Source organism: Cyrtonyx montezumae, unplaced genomic scaffold, assembly GCF_038088225.1.
Source record: "Cyrtonyx montezumae isolate F1298 unplaced genomic scaffold, pur_monq_1.0 scaffold_5, whole genome shotgun sequence".
Classification (NCBI taxonomy): Eukaryota; Metazoa; Chordata; class Aves; order Galliformes; family Odontophoridae; genus Cyrtonyx; species Cyrtonyx montezumae.
In genome coordinates this window covers 21,107,364-21,124,685 of record NW_027072056.1, presented here as the reverse complement: position 1 = coordinate 21,124,685, position 17,322 = coordinate 21,107,364, and the positions used below count along the sequence as shown (strand labels likewise).

The 17,322-nt window shown below is 42.2% G+C and overlaps 1 protein-coding gene across 1 annotated transcript; it reads right to left on the bottom strand.

Annotated features, from left to right (window-relative positions):
• Positions 1-1,707: 1,707 nt before the first annotated feature.
• NMD3 (NMD3 ribosome export adaptor) lies at positions 1,708-10,676 on the bottom strand. The gene is made up of 15 exons (XM_065748039.1): positions 10,621-10,676; positions 10,402-10,536; positions 8,815-8,911; positions 8,439-8,519; positions 8,091-8,219; positions 7,480-7,570; positions 7,249-7,327; positions 6,849-6,945; positions 6,463-6,580; positions 5,717-5,862; positions 5,106-5,218; positions 4,487-4,559; positions 3,842-3,948; positions 2,941-3,011; positions 1,708-2,553 (listed from the first exon to the last, which is right to left on the bottom strand). The coding sequence occupies exons 1-15, from the start codon at positions 10,662-10,664 to the stop codon at positions 2,420-2,422; spliced, it is 1,515 nt and encodes a 504-aa protein (XP_065604111.1). The 5' UTR covers positions 10,665-10,676; the 3' UTR covers positions 1,708-2,419.
• Between the last annotated feature and the right edge of the window lie 6,646 nt (positions 10,677-17,322).

Here is a 17,322-nt window from a genome sequence, read left to right as displayed (position 1 = left end):
TAAATCTGCATTGCTAACCATAAATTACAGTACATACTACTACTGCTTGGTACTTGCTATCACACATATCTGTACAAAGCTGTATGTGTATAACGTATTCACATCTCAAAAGCAAACACTCTGCTCCCCAAGTAGGCTCAAGGGATGTCATGTTTCAGCTCTTTCAATTCAGAATTCATCAAAAGCAGCATGCAAACCATTAAGCAATTATGACTCAAATCCTGAAGCAACTTCTAGGCTGTATAAAACAAAGTGCTTTCTCTTTAAACTGTGGCTTAATCCACAGATGGAATGCAGGTTACATAGAAGCCTTTTCTCTACTGTGAATTAAGTACTTTTTGTCATATTACTTATCCGATGTAACTGAGATCTTGGCTTCATTTGCCCATGAACCATCTGAGCCTCTTCTAGCTCCCAACTGTTGACATATTATAGGGATGCTGTAAATCTGAGAACCTAAAATGAGAACTAACTTGGGTTTCAAGTACACATACAGCTCAGGCATTCATTGGAGAGCTGTTACTATGTTACCAGCTAGCAAACAATAGACTTGGATTTATGACTTGTTTGTCTAGCACCAATACTTAAACGTCTTTCCAGACAACTCTTGCTGAAAGACACTTGTAATATAATACAGACCAGTAACAGAGCATAGGGGAAAAAAGAAGAGAGACATCTCTAGTAACAAACAGATTGACAGATAAGACAGCAGTACATCTGGAATTACTGAGAGCTACTATGAAAGAAAACATTAGGGAGGAAGGAAGAGGGTTGATCAAAACAACACAGTTTAAAGCAGGTTTTTATTTACAACTCCCTCTGCATCTGCCAATAGGAAGCTTATTATCAAAGCACATGTGTGAAAGGATTGATGACTTTTACCTCTGTCAGAAAGATCAGAACCCAAAACACATCTCATCCAGCCATGGAACATACTGGTTGTGAGTCACTAAAGTTCTTCTGCTGCCACAGATTCGGCCCAAGGGTCACTAGAATTGAGTTTATCTCCATATTCCCAACACTGCTGGCAGGTGCAGATAGAAGTAAAATACATGAAAAAAAACCACACTAAAAACCATTCTTGTTGTAGTGATAGTTCAGGCTAGCTATGCAGCTGGATTCCCATTTACATTAAAAAAAACCCAAACATTTTATACCTTTACTTTATTGAACTACTGCCACGAGGCAAATTGTACCTTCACTTCTTGTCAACTTCATGGATTTCTCACAATTGTTCTTCTACGTAGTAAAAACAATGACCAGGCTCCTCAGAGTGCTTCGTGTGACCCAACCACACAACAAAAGATGGCTGAGCTGCTAACCATGCCCACAGCAGGCTCCAAATTTTGATGCAAGAAAGCTAACTTCCCACATTTTCATTTTTTCCCCCTTGCCTTCTATGGCACACCACCCGTGCAGTCAACAGAACTAAAACCAGAAGTTTTACATACTATCAGTATGTGACGTTCTACATTTAACACTTCAGTTCTACCTGGGTTTACAGCAGAGATCAATTTCATTTTAACACTTACCTGAATAATGATGGAACAAAAATGTTGGTAGTTTTTTTTTCATAGTTCATACTGAGTATGTATCTTGCTCCAATTATCAGAGGTGATTTGTGATATATATCCAGAGCGAGAATAAGACACAAGAAGAAGCCAAATGTTGTCCAACCAGTTTATTACCTGCAAAAACTCCGGCAGACTTTAAGACAAAAGATCTTTGTGTAGTATCTCACATGATATTAATCAGAAATTATGCAAACTGCATTTAAAAGAAGTCTCAAATCTTTCTGATTGTGGGCTGCGTGTTCAATCAGTTTACCACAAAGAGTTTTTGTGTCCAAAATGGAAATACTTGGAATTCCCTTATTGACAGGGTCACAAAATTCTTAGACCTTCCCAAAACACTGTTATATGGAATGATCTATCATCATAAAAAAAGGCTTCAACAAACCACTGTGCCAAAACGATTAAGACAGGAAAATTCCATTTCAGGTAAAGAAATGAAAACAATAAACAGTAGGTAAGGTATTCTACCTACAAGTCTAGCAAAATCTCTCCAGATAGACATTTTTCTTTATTAGCAGTCTTAGGTGCAGGACAATTAATATTTTCAATTAATATTCTCAGTGGATGAACCTGAAGTTAGTCACCTGGTCTTTACCCTACAGAAGTTGCAAGGAGAAGAGCTTGTGGAACTTATATTACAATGTTTGCACAGAAGCTTAACTGTAATTGCTGATCTTCTAGGTAATTATATATGAAGTACTAATTCAGAGATGTGATTTAGAGGTATGGTTGTAGGCAAAACATTACTTTTCAAATTCATGTGATCACAGTTCATCATGTTTGCTTATATGGGGTACATTCTCCTCCTCAGGCAAACTCTGATTGCATTGCTTAATGCACTTTGCTCATTCTGTCATCATAGTGGCTCCTTCCCCACCAGTGGCATCCTCAGAAATATGGAGATCATCCAGCATTTCAGCCAGGCTGATCCGAGGGGCCCCATCATCATCCGTGTCACTCTCCACTGGTATGTCTACATCTAAAAAAAATCAATTAAAAAAAAAACAACAATGAAAAAAGAAAAGGTAAGCAAAAGAAACAAAAAACAAAAGAACCTGAACAACCCCAAGCGAATGAAAACAAGTAACAAGCAAATGAACTCCCTCGTAAATTCCAACAACTCTGAACAATAATGCTCACCTTCCTGGAAAATGCCAATGAGTGCCCATGAAAATAGGCTTTTATCTCCATGTTAAAGGCAAGGAAGTGACAAGAACGTATATGAGATACCTCATGCTATTACATTACAGCACTTCTCCCAGAATGAGCAGTTCAAAGATCCAAGTACAGAGCTTCAGCAAGAGTATTTTCACTCAAAAAGTTATGATCATAATTACAGGCAATTCAATTGTAAACGAGGCCTTACTTCTGTAAATATTGACGTTTTTCCTTATGGCCTCATCTTCTTCCAGATCTTCAAGGAAGTCCTGGTATTGTCTGTAAACAAGGTTTAAGGTATTTACTCACTTTCCCTTTGCATTTATGCAAATTTATAACACAAATGAAAGAAAAAAATCCAGAAGACAGGACAGCAGTCCTTCAGTTGTGCCTTCTGATAACATTCTTACATTGCCAACTCATTCTTTCTGCCTTTCTTCCATTTCTTTTGGATACCTATTAGCACCTACTCATTTCCAAAGAACATTTAAATTGCCTGTCCTCATTTAACTCTAATTGCCTCATTTTTTTTCCACTGAATTGGACACTATTTAGTATCCGCCGCCGCTGTTTTAGCTTTGCCATGGAACAAACTATGACAAACATGTTTTCAAAAAAGCAAACCTTAGCTAAAAAGCCAGCAGCCATAAGGTACAGACACAACACCTCTGATATTCATTGTCTGTCTCATGGTTATTTTTTTCTGAAGAAACAATACATCTGATTGCAGGGTTACCTTTAAGACTCGTAATTTAGTTCATTCCTTGACCCCCCACCAATCACCTCAGTATCCACCTTCCCTGAAAATTCAATAGTCAAGACAAGAGTATTCTAAAAGCATAGGTAAGGTGCATACATATGTTTAAAGCACTTCCTACACTAGAGAAGGGGTGAAGATGCAGAGATGCTATTCTTCAGAACCTATCCTATTTTACCAGCAATCACCATGCTCCTATAGAACCAGCAGCACTTGCTCATGCCCTCGTAACTGTCAGTAAGGCATTACACTGGGGGGTTAATCCTTAGCAGAAAGTGATGAATGCTATTTTTAGACTCTGCATGCTATCCTAGGTAGAAAGGATTTTAAAGCTTCACGGTCAATACTGAACCTTTCATCATCTGTATCCATGCCTTCTCTGTCTCTTTCCAGCTCTTTCAGTTTCCAGTTTCTACGATGCTGGCGTTTGACACGGTCATAGCTCTTCTTTATCAATACCTACAGTGAAAAATCCACAGACATTTACATACACACAGACCATCATATGCAGCTGATGACACACTTTAAAAAACTAAAGCAACACCCAAGTATAAATTTGGGCAACTGTAAAATCAGGAGAACAAATGGCAGACTCAGTCTTACAAACAAACTCAGGACAGTAACATATGACACCTGTACTTCTGCCAGTCTGGCACTAAAATGTTTTAAATAGAATTCACATAGCATTTTTCAATTCGAACCAAAGTGTTCAGAAACTTTTATTTCTTGAAGGGGTGTACACTGGAGATACGAGTTTTCACCACACAGCACAGGGTAATGTGAACAACGAGTAAGGTAGGTTAAGGAAAATGGATTATATAAACACCTCTCTAAAATAGAAGTAGTGAGAAAATAATTCTCACTGGTTGGATTCTATTCAATTTTCGGTGTTAACATTTCCTTCCTTGAGCACCAGGGAACTAGTGCATATTTGATATAAAGCCATTATATTATCCTGAGTAACGCAGAGGAATTTGTAGAGAGAAAATGATCTTACCACATCAGGGATATTGTGTGGGCTCATCTTATTCACAAACTCATCATTCAAGTTACAGTTGGCCAAGTCAAACCTAAAATGAAAATGGGTAGCTCATACTTATTTTAAGTGTAGAAAAATGAACTCTAGGTCATATGCCTTTAACTTACTTTGACCTTGCCTAGCATTTTCAAAATCTCTCTCATCTGAATCTGAACCGTTATTCTCATCTGCACTTTAGAAGTCTACCAGCAGCTAGTTGTATGGCATGAGTTCTGCTAGGAGTTTAATTGTACGATAACCAACTATTCACAGCCAAGATGAGAGATTCTACTCCTTCTGCAGATTTCACTTAGAAAACTCAAAACGTTCTTGATAATACACAGGCATGTACAGAATCCAAGTCAGTAGTGAGATCTGAAATAACCATTCCAGCTCCCTAGCATACAAATAATAGAATTAAGTCATCAGGTGCCAATATTTCCTTCTGTTTGCCCCCGAAAGACTCAAAACTTCCTTTCCACAACCACATATAAAAACCTTTCAAGCTTCCTGGGCAAACCCATCACCAAAATTCCTGCTGTGAGGCCCAAACCTACAGAATGGCTCATTCAAATCAAAACCAAGAAACAGAACAGACCCCAAGACAAGGTCACCAGGATTCAGAATGTGTCCCAAGTGAGTGCAGCAGAAATACTGATGATCTGTATTCAGCTCTGAGGTTTTCTTTACCCAGGCTTCAGCCAGCGTGTGCTTGAGGAATGAAAAACAAACACTCTTGTAAGAAATGCAGTTAAAAACATTTGTACTGCTATATGACTGTGTTAAAATACAGCTGCAATTAAGCTTTCTGTAACAGAAAACCAACATATTGCTTGCTACTGTTATTTTCTCATCTTTATAAAACTAAGGAAATCAACACAGCAATTGCTCTTCTCAGGAATTGGATCACTGTTGTTTCTGTACCCAGACGTGGGTTTTCTTTTTCACTTCATAACTTTCCATCACTTTTATCTTTTGAAAGAGAAAAAACAGTTGGCACTTGTTCACTAATTCCAATTAATATGAAATGTTTCTGTGCTTCAGAAAAAAAAGAAGAGTAATTGAAGAGCTGCAAAGCTAGCATAAAATAATTTCTGTAATGGCACTAGCAAGTAGAGCTTAAACTCTTCAATAGAAAATAACCCGTTAAAAGTAGAACTAGCATCTTCATAATGGACAAAGCAAAACAACATCCACAGGAACTCTTACTTTATTTGATCTTGCCCCTGCACCTGCAGGCTTCTTCTTTTCTTGAACTCGATTGATATCCATAACAATAAATTCCTCAAGCTGCTTCGGGTTGAACAAGCTATTGAAAGGATGGCGCCAGTAGGTATTTCCATCAATTTCAGCAACTGGAAAAATCAAGAGCCAGCAAAGACCATCACAAGGGAGAAAGTTCCTTCCAGACCAACTAAAACAAAGCATTAGCAAAAACGTAGGCAACTGCAATGCATTCAAATTCAATGTTCAAAACTGGTAATGATAACAAACTATTTGGGACACAAAATATAATGTCAACTCTGGCTACGACAGCCAGGTGATGATGTGAGACAGACAAAGACACATATCACATTCTGAAGCATGGACTTTTTATTCACAAAAATAATTCCCTGGGATGTAGGGCTTATTAGGGGTATTTTGCATCGTATAAACATTAAAAAAATACAGAGGGGTCTTCTCCTTTGAGAGGCATATCCCTGACAAATCTAAGTGCTTGGCAGAGCACTGCAGCATCCATGAACCTTGTACCAACCCTGTGCATTTTCCCAGGACATTGAGGAAATCAGGTTTAGAGGTTTCCTTCGCTTGCTACTGCATTTCTATGTCAGCAAGTGCACAAATACGTTTACAACAGTAAAGTGCAAAAATAAGCAAATAAGAGTAAACTGTAAACTGTGCCAGCAGATTTCCAACACGTGCAGCCATACTGTAGAAAAAAAACCACAACTTACTCTGCAGAGTGCTAGGATCAATGAGGTGGACAGTACTTGTTACTCTAATGCACACACAGATCTGGCTCATGTTACCAAGACTCTGTGCCAGCTTTGGCGACAGACATACGACGTTGTCCTGCATGCAAAGAGAAAAGATTTCACATTCACATCTCTTTAATTTTTAATCAAGCTTTTGAAGAAATCAGAAATATGGATTTTTATACTTTAGATTTCCAGGTCCTGCCCGACACCCTCCAATAACTTCTCTGCTACCTAAGCTTCAAGCTTGGCAAGGAGTAAACCCTCCCGTTCCCCCACACATACATTACATCATGTCTCTGTCAGCAAAACCAAACTCCACTCACTTCATTCAATACCCTGGAGATGAAACAGAAAAAAGCTACCTTGCATACTGGAACTATTTCCACAGAGAAAGTGCTTTTGTAGTTGTAGATGTTACTGTGAACATCATGTGAGGTCAAGCGCTGGGACGATTTCGATCTATAGAACATAAAAACAGAGCCTTCGAGTAGCAAGAAAGACTTTACTTGAGAGAGAAGATAATCAGCACTAAGTGCAGCATACAGCTACAAACAGCAAATTCGTTAAGGAATTAGAAAAATGCAAGAAGGGTGGCTTCACAATACCCAAATGGAAAACATGAGACTTCTGCAGGAAGGGTTTTGCCTGTTTTAACTAGAACATGGGTTAATTACACTTTCACTCACATAACTGGTTTAAAATGAAGGATAACAGATATTTCCCCAAAGCTTTTGGGGAGGGCAATAGATACAAATGACATACCTAGACGGAACTGTACACTGGAGAAAGTCTACCATCTTCTGAGCGTGTTGCTTTGATGAATAGTAAAAATCCAGGCCATCTGAGAGGGAAGAAACAAAAAGAAGACTGATGAACTTAACTATGCAATGGATTTGAAAAGAACACTCTTCTGGTTCCCTGTACGTAGCTATTAATGCAAGTGCCATAAAACAGGTTCATCTATTCTACCTCCACATTAACAAGCTGTCTCACCATGGATTTCCTTGATGCGAAGTGTGTTCTGATGAAGCCTGTGTTTTAAAATCAGCTGCTCCAAATAGTAGAAAGTCTTTTTGTGCAGAGTCTATAACGAAGCCAAAATAAATCCATCAAAGTCATTTAAGAACCACCTAGAGCAAATGCAGTACTGTTGGAGAATAAATGTTTAGAAAAGTCCAAAATCTCCGAGGTCTTTTTGGTTGGGATAGATGTGCTCTATTTATACCAAATTATTTAAGGCTTCTGTTCCTTTTTCTGCATAACCTGTTGCTAAAGATACCTTTTTCTTTAAAGAAGACTGAAATATTTATAAACAATCCGCTCCACTGTTTGCAGCAGTGCTTTAAAATACAGAAGGAAGGATATTTAAGGATTCACATAAGATCCACCTGCAAGCCTTCAACTAAGAAAGAACGTATTATTAACACTGGACAACAGAAAAAAGAAATTCTAAACTAAAACCAGCAAGAAAAATCACTAAACTTACTACCATGGTGGTGGCCAAATGTAAGCACATTCTCTCCTGAGAAAATGAGACAACGATCCAAAGATTTCTCTGAGTTATTGTTCTGCCATCAACAACTGAAAACTCAGTTTGCCTCTACCTTTTGCCTGACTTGAACTACAGCTTTCCAGAAATCCTTAGCTTCAATCCTATGGCAGTCTTCACACATCTGAGACTGAATCAGATATTCCACCACAAATACTTGCTGAAGAACTGCTCCATTTATCACCTGCAAAACAGAAGTTTCAACAGTTTTACTGGGACAGCTTGATAACATCCTTCAAATTTTGCCATCCAGGTGCCCATTGTCACAATTTAAGTATCAGAGAATCACAGAATTGTAGGGATTGGAAGGAACAAAAACAAACGAACAAAAAACAATAAAAATGATACTGTTTGCCACAAAAGTTTAAAGAAAACTACACGCAGATTTCTATACTTCTGTTACCTCCTTCTGAACAGTCAATTTCAGCTTCAGTCTCTTCGAGTGTGGTTCAGTCCAAATAAAGCCTGCATCGATCAGCCTGACCTGCCAGTGGGGTTAAATATGGGCTCAGTGTTAACAACAAGCAGCTCTAGCTAACAGAAAACACAAGCTTATGGTATAGCTAACAGAAAACACAAACTTATGGTACAGGACACTGTTCCTCCAATGAACTGTATGAGATCAGATTGTTATTGTGCTCCCTATAAAGCAGTTAACAAACTCTATACCAACACCAGTGGCTCCTCTGGAAGAATGGAAGCCTACAGGAGTTAGCTGGGTTTTACTTTAGATAGTGCTAACAGACATGCTGTGGAATACTAACAAATTCACTACCCACCTTGCTAAGAGAAGCTTTAATTTTTTTAAGACACAAAGCAAGAAGTTCTCTTGACTCTAAGGCACACTGAATCCAGGTTCCTGGAGGCTGAAGATACCTATCATAAAGAAAACATATTCCAACATATGATGTGGCTTCAACAGACTAAGTCATTTAAAAGATAAGCAACAACTTTCAGTGTGAATACTCGGTGTGCAGCTACAGCTTTTTCCTCCCTCAACGAATAAGGTTTAAGCTGCCCTCACCAATTTGCTGTCTTTTTTCCTTTCACATACCATCACATCATTCATTTCAAGCTTCCTAGCCCTACAGGACACCTTCCTACTTCCATAAAAGAAGATGAATGTACTAGGTAAAGAGCAACCTAGCATACACGGTGCTGCTATTAGCTCAATAGCTATCTGCATACTATTACACTTGAATAACATATCAAAGATTTCCACAAGGATGTTTTCCACATCCACACTAATCCCTCAGCCACAAAATCTTTTCCATGTAACTGAGATCTGAGAGCATGGCAGTGCCAAAGCTGGTGTGATGCTGGCACCTGCCGTCTGCTTGCAGTATGACAAGGTGATAAATTCCTCAACTTATACAGTAGAAAATGACAGAGGTTGAAGGGCTCTCAAGAGACCATCGAGTCCAACTCCCCCCTGCTAAAGCAGGTTCCTACAGATTTCACAGGTTAGGTCCAGATGATCCTGAATAACTCCATAGAAGAAGACACCACCACCTCCTTGGGCAATCTGCCCTTACTGAAGTTTTTTCACGTGTTTGTATGGAACCGTATTCAAGTTTCAGGCCACTACTCCTTGTCCAATTGCTACACACCACCGAAAAGAACCTGGCCTTATCTGCTTACCTCCCTCCTCCCCTCAGATACTTATAAACATGAATCAGATCCTCCTTAGTCTTTGTTTCCCCAGACTGAACAGCCCCAGGTTACTCAGCCTTTCCTTACACAGGGATGCTCCAGGACCCATACCATCTTTGTGATCCTCTTCTGGACTCCTTCTGGAAGACCCCACATCCTTCTTGAACTGGGGTGCCCAGAACAGGACACAGCATTCTATATGGAGCCTCACCAGAACAGAGTAGAGGGGGAAGGATCACCTCCCCTGACCTGCTGGCCACACTCTATGGCGTTCATTTACCCAAAAAAACCTTAAAGGGGTAGAACACTGGATGTAACTCCCAGAACTCAGTGTAGGGGGTTGAACACTGGATGTAACACCCAGAACTGAGTGTAGGGGGTTGAACACTGGATGTAACACCCAGAATTGAGTGGGAGATGCAAGGGCTATTTTGTGTCATCATATGCGTTGTCAATTTCAAGTGAGAGCTGCAGGGATTCCCACCAGCTGATGGTCCCGACTGCATATGTACCCGACACGTGCTGTTAGAGAACGGTATGGGTTGGGAGGGACCCTTAAAGGCCCTCATTGCCACTCCCCTCAAGGTGCTGGGACACCCACAGCCCCATCAGTGCTCAGAGCCCATCCCTCCCGTGACCGTGACCGTCCACGTGGCCGTGGCAGCCCCGGTGCAGCACCCACACCTCTCACCCGGCCACCACGAGGCTCCCACCTCTCGCACTGCTTGCAGAAGCTGACGCCGAGCTGCTTGGGGATGCCCTCGGTGATATCCACGCGTGCCCGCAGGCACCCCACGCACATGTTGGCCGGGTTGGGCGGGATGGCCACCCCGCAGTGGCAGCAGAGGCTTAGGAACAGAGCAGAAGACAGTCAGCAACCGCCACCGCAACCCAAGCCCAGCCACCCACCCGAGCCCGGCCACGCCACTCACATATTGCCCTGCGTGGGCGCCGCGGGGGCAGCCAGGTACTCCATAGCGAGGAGGAGCGCCGGCGTGCAACGGGGGCAGCAACGGGTTCCGGCCGGGAGAGGAAGGGGAGGGGAGCGGAGCGGAGCGGGAGCGATGCGCACAGCGGCCGCTAGGGGGCGCTGCCGCCGCGGAACAGCGCCGCTGGGGCAGAGAGGGGTCTCTCCCGGAAAAAAAAAGTGAATTTTTCTTTAGAAAGAAGCGTTTTAAATTGCGGTTGTCTACTCAGGATGGAAAAGTCCGCCGGCAGGAGTGTACTTTTGCTTTCTCCGGGCAGAAGTCCTCGGTTAAAACATTTGATTTCCTACTTTTCGTCTTCTGCTGCTCTGTGCCAGGGTTACATTTTATTTATCTATCGTTTCTGATGAAATTACTTTTTAACCTATCTTTCTTTTCTTTCTTCCTGTTGTTCTGCCTTCAGCACAGGCAGCTTTGCTGCAGCTGCCAGGCAATTAAGCGACACAAGTGATGAAGGGTCTGGCTGCACTCATCACCCGCTGTTAAGAACTTTTCCTTTGCTTTCAGAGGGCAGTGCTGAACTTCAGCAGGGGCAGAAAATCAGAGCCACCGATGCTTCATTCCTCCTGGATCCATTCCTAATGCAAAACTGAAGGAAAAACAACCACCCAGCGGATTGCTGTCAACTATTGTAATTCATTAATTAGGTTTACATAATGGTTTAGATCAGAAGCAGGACTCGGTATGGAGTGTTTGGATTAGACTCCATGTGTGGTTTTCAGGTGAATATTGGTTTTCTGCAGTCCGTTTTTGTGCGGTGGAAAAAAAACAGAGCAGAATCACATCAACACCTTGCATGTGGTCTGTTTAGTGCCACAGTACCCTAAAAGGAAGAGTTGCTTTGGGGATTAAAATCACAGGTTGTGTTCCCAGAGTGTTCACAGTTTTGCATCTCTCTGTGGGCATCTCTGGAGATGTATTACAGCCCATGCTGTTTGGAAAAGAAAGAAGCAAAAACCCAAAGATTACGTTTTGAAGTACTTTGTGAAGTTTCTTTTGTGTGCTCCTTGGAACCTCTCCTTACAGTGAGTGCTGTAGTTTTTCTTCCTGACCAGAGGTGGATCACTCAAGCTTTGATTTGTGAAATTATACACTTGTTATTAATTACAAGCTTTCGCTTGGTGACTCTCATGTTGCAAGAGGGGGAGGACAAAGCATGTTATTTATGGAAAGGACATCTTCTGTGAAGTCACCAGGAGGAGAAATTGCTCCATGTAGCAGTTTCCACTATTAGTCCACTTTGTTCCCACTGCTCTTCTCTCTGCCTGATCTCAGCACTCATTTCCTGAACTGTCCCTGAGCTCAGCACAGCCCCCATGGATTGGGTGCCCACCCAGCCCTGCCCTGAGCCCCAGGTAAGGAATGCAACAACTGCTTACCTTCTGGAGACACAAAAGAAGGAAGAAACACTGCCAGAATTATATTTCTGATATGGGCTGAAGCTCTGAATGTTTTTGATTATTCTTTAAGCTGCAGATGTCTATGGAGCTGCTGTCTAAAGCTCTGGATGGTAACTCATCAGGACATTGTGGTTTTCATGGCTCTGTTTAATATCCTTTTTTCAGTCAGGAGCTGCAGGAGTTATGGAACTGTGAGGGTGCTGCTGTGAATTTTGTGAAAGCTTTGTTCGTTGTGGCAGCTTGGGTGATAAAGCTGTCAGCTCTCTGCTGCCAGCTGCTCCTGTAGTAATGATTGAGAGTGGAGTGGGTGAGGGTGAAAAACGGTGTTCCTCCTTCTGTGACTGCTGCTGTCTGAAACTGACGTGGCGTTGCAGTGCATGGTGTGTTGTTAATTACTCCTCGGGGCTCCCAGAGGCCTGAAGCATGGCAAGGAGTGTGCAGGAGGTTTTGTTGCACCTTTTTCTTTGCATAGTTCGGGGATTGTGTAGGAACTGCTGAATCACGGCCTGAACCTCTGATTGGTCACCTGAGGTGAGCACTGAGTCAGCCACAGGAGCACAGGTGAAGGCAATGTACCTGTGTGACTGAAAGGAGTGGAGTTTGGCTCCACCTCTCCCAGACCCCATTTAGGGTGGTTTAAAATGTCACTTTTTCTTTCCGGTTGGATGTACAGGCTAACAGGTGAGTGTCTCAGAAATGAATACTGTAGTGTGTACTTGATAGTCCTCTCCATCTGTGCCTCTGCGGAGCTCCAATTGTTCAAATGGGGTGAGCACCACTGGCTGCTTCTGAGGTCACTATTTGGTGCCGGAGCCTTTCAGGGGGTATTACTGAGTCACTACTGCATTTTGAAAGTGATGTCTTCATTGTGGCACAGAAGCAGCATAATAAAAAGTAATTATTTCCAATAGGGAGTGTTATCATGGTCTTGGGGCAGTGAGATGTGCCAGAGATGGTGGAGATGTGCCAGCCACAGCAGCTGGCTGCAGCACCTTCATTTCCAGTAGGAACATCAATAAATGGAAGAAGTAGAGAATGGAAAAAACTCATGCGAAAGATGGTCCTGTGATAAATTGAACAGACCAGATGAGGTCACTGTTTCCTCATATAAACTGGATAGAAGGTGTCCAAGAAGCTCCTGGAGAAGCCTTTAGAACTCCTTGCAGAGCTGCTGTGACTTCCCAACAGAAAGCAGCTTGTTCTGGAGGTGTTGGCCTGCCCTGGGCTGCTCTTTCATTGACCAGGTTAACTTACATGTGAAGAATCTACAGACAAAAGCAAACACGCTGTTTTTAAATGAGTTTTTGCTGTGAAATAAGTTTGAGATACAGAGCGACATGTGCAGCTTCTAGGATGTTTGGCACTATCAAGTGAGCAATAAAATTGCCATGATACAACTCTAGAAGTGTTGTAAAAGTATACATGGATACATGGGAAAGGCTGTGCAATAGGAACTATAGACAGATTTACTTTTTATTAGGGTTGTGATGATAATAACTCTATTTCTTTTTAGCTATCAAAGTTCTAAACAAGCATACGTTCCTAGCAATTTCACTTATCTTCCTGTTGCATCGAATAATAATTGGGAGGATTGAAGTAGTTTCCATTCAGAGAGCTGACAAATAACAAAAGCATATTCAGTACTTGGAGTGAGGAAATGAAGGTGGGGCTGTGGCCAAGGGCTGGGGATGCAGGGCATCTGAGAGCTGGAGGAGGCCTTCTTTTATGGGAATGGCCTGTGCTTTGCCTGCATGCTGGTTGATAACTTCCAGCTAAATTCAGTATCTTCTCCCCCAGAATGCAACAGTAGCTCCTGTCTGCTGAGCTGCAGGGCATCCTCGCACACCCAGCATGGATTGCTGATGTTTCTGGCTGCTTTCTTATCTCCTGCAGGCTGTTCCTCCTGTGCAGCCTTGTTTCTGCACCTGCAGTTAAGGATTAATCTGGTTATTGCCTGTTTGTTGCTGCTGGGAAGTTGTGAACTAACAGTCCCAACAATGAAGTGCTTGCAAGACTGTGTTTGGGAAGAGGTGCTGCTCAGCTCGTCTTCTGTGGCCTGGAGGAGTGCTGTGGGTCGGAGGAATAACATCACCTAATTCCTCTGGGACATGACGCTTCCAAGCACAGCCTTCTGGGAGATAATCTGCACTGAATGTACTGGGATAGTGCTCCAGTTATTTCCACTTTTTGCCTGTTTCTTCAATTCCTTCTAAGGAACCCAATTAGCGATCCAATTTATAGTGTGAGCCGCAAACATTATTAGTGCTGAACTTCAGAGGCAAGAACAAAGAGACCTGAGATGAAGCTGCTTTAAAATAGCTTTGCAGCAGGAGTCTGCATATTGTGTCACTCCACCTGCAGCTGATCATTAGATAAAACCTGTGCCTTACATCATCAAGCTTTAATGAGCTTCGTTGCAACGCAGGTATCTGAGGTTCAGTTTCCTTTAATTAGGTAATGCAATCCGTGGCATTTGCATGTAAAGCTTATTCAATCCAGCACGGTTTGGAAGTGGAGGGTGTCCTTGCATAATGTTGAAGAGTGAGGTTAAACTCAGGCTGTGCAAAGGCTACCCCAGCACCGTGGATCAGTGCTGTCTTTTGTCAGCAGAGGGAGGTAATTCTCAGTCTTGCTGGATGTCGGAGCAGTGTGGGTGCTCCCAAGCATCCACATCCCAAGGTTTGCTGTGAGCAAACCCTGTCCTGCTACTGCAGTCGGAGGTACAGCAGGTGCCTGTAGCAACGTTATGCTGGAAGACATCCTCCTCTTTCTAAACTCTCAGAGCCTGGTAAGAGTCAGTGCTGTACCTCTCATGGCGTTAGGAACAGGTGGATTTTTTTCCCAGTAACCCTTAAGAGAACAACAAAATAACCCAAACCAGAACATCACTTGGAACAGGTTCCTTGAACAGGGATATGTCTGTGGTTTGTGAAATCAAATCCTCTCAGGCGTTGATATTACAAGGGAATGTTCTCCTTGTGCTATCTGCTGTTAATTAACAGCTCCAGTCCTCTGTTTTGTGCTTGTCCAACGTTAGAGGCCAGTGATGCTTGATAACCACACAAACCAAAGCTTTTACAGGAGAAATCAGTAGCTCAGCCTCTACACTGTTTTATGAATGTGCTATTTTGTCAAATGAACCCTCTTAACTGATTAATTCCCCCTTGTTTTGTAATGCTTGGCATTCATGCTGAGGTTGCAGAGTCTGCTCTCTCTTTTCAGGAGCACAGTCCTGTGAGGCTGGCATACAAGAACCTGTGCAGGGTGCCACCCATTCCCATGGATCCATCCGACTTACCCACATCTCACTGTCATTTTTCTCTTTTAGTGTGGAAGATTGTGACTGCTCGTATCACTCGGTCCAACCTTGTTTACCAGGGCTGGGGGCCAGCCATGCCAGCAATTTTATTTTAAGCAAAAGTACGGACAGGAACCAGGAAGTCTTGCTTTACTACTGGAATGCTTGTTACTTGTAACAGGATGCACTAGACCTGAACCTCAGTCTCAGAAATATTTGTTATAAAAAGGTAAATATTTGTTCATCGGATCATAACAGGAATCTTTGAGACTATTGTACGGTAGCTGTTTGCTTTCCATCAGCCCTTTGTAATCTTCCATTCTCATCTATAGCCATCTTAAAGGCATCAGTGGGCTAAAGGAGACCTGGTGAAAGGTGTGCTGCGCTCGGAGGCTTGGAGCTGCCAGGAGAGGAGTCAGGGCAGTGGGAACACTGGGCACTGCCATTGGTAAGTGTGTGTCTTTTTATAGAGCTCACTTATATATTTTCAGGCATTCTCACTTTGAGTTCTCTTCCATGAAGACATGAAGAGAGCGATGTATAGGTAAAATGGATTGCACATCATGTCTGTTAAAAAACTGTATGTAAAAACTGTGGATGCTGTTGACATGTCCCAGTCTTTCCTCATTTTCAGCTGGCTGGAGACAGAACCAAGCAGAGAAGAAGTCAGAAAAGAGTTTGGTCAGCTTGCTATGGAAACAAGCTTGTATTCCCCATCCTTTGGTTGGGATGTGCATTGGATCTCCTCCTTCCACCCTTTTGTGGGTGGGAACATCAGGAGAATGTTGGAGGCCCATTAGTGGTTGGAAGAACCAAAGGTGGATAATTCACAGGGGATGAGTGGAAAGGAAAGGAGATGTTACTGGTTAAAACAGAAACTAAAACAAGTAGAAACAGCGATCCCACTCTGCGAAGGAAAGGAAGATGTGTAAGAGGAGGATAAGGGGCTCTGCCAGAACACTTGAGCATTTTAGCAGTGAGCATCACAGCAGCTGTAATCTAAGATGTTACTGAAGTAGCAGATTTGACTAATGTAATGGCAATTAGACCTTTCTTCTTCATTTTTCCCCCCTTTTTGCTTGCATCAGGCTTCACTGATGGTATATGCGTTTTATAATTATTCAGCAGTATAAATTCTTGGGAAGAGGTGTCGCAATTTTAGTGGGTTGAATTTTTCTTTCCACCTCTGCTATCATGTTGGCACAAGCACGACAGGGATATCTGACACATCCTTATTAAAAGGTGCCCATGCAAGTATTGCTTTGCTATAAAATTGCAAAACTGAAACTTATCATGTGTGCGATGGGCTTTTGATATAAAGGCACGGGCTGTAGACTGCTCTTCATGAGTGGAAACTTCAACACCTGCTACTAATGCATGCAGCTCATGATTTATTTAAGAGCAAATGCATTTATATATAAAAAAGCAGTTACAGTGATGCTAGTTTTGTTAAAGGTTTCTTGGGAAAAACAGGCCAAATACCCAGGGTTGTTGCCATAAGATGCTTGCTTCAGTGTCTGGGACCTCTTCTTTTGTATTGATGTTTGGATCGAGTGGATTTTAGATGGTGCAGTAATTCAGGCTACAAAGCTGATGTCAAATTGAATTCTGAAAGTGTTTTGGTGCCACCAAAATATATCTATGTTAAGCATCTGGATACTGAGATACTTGGACTGATGGATTACAAATTAATTGTGCCTATCCAGGTGTGAATGCTTTAATACAGGGAGCCCTTGGATTTCTTGGTTCAGTGCTGACAGCAGAGCCTAGTGCTGACTGTAGGTACTCACACCAGAACAGTGGGATGACGCTGCTTGATTTCACCAAGCTGTGCCTTTTATTCTACAACGAGAAGAAATACTAGAAAGGGAAGTCAAAGGTATTCATGTGTGATTAGGAGAGATTTTCTTGGGATTTGAGTATTCTGGAGTAAAATACCTGTAGTGAATA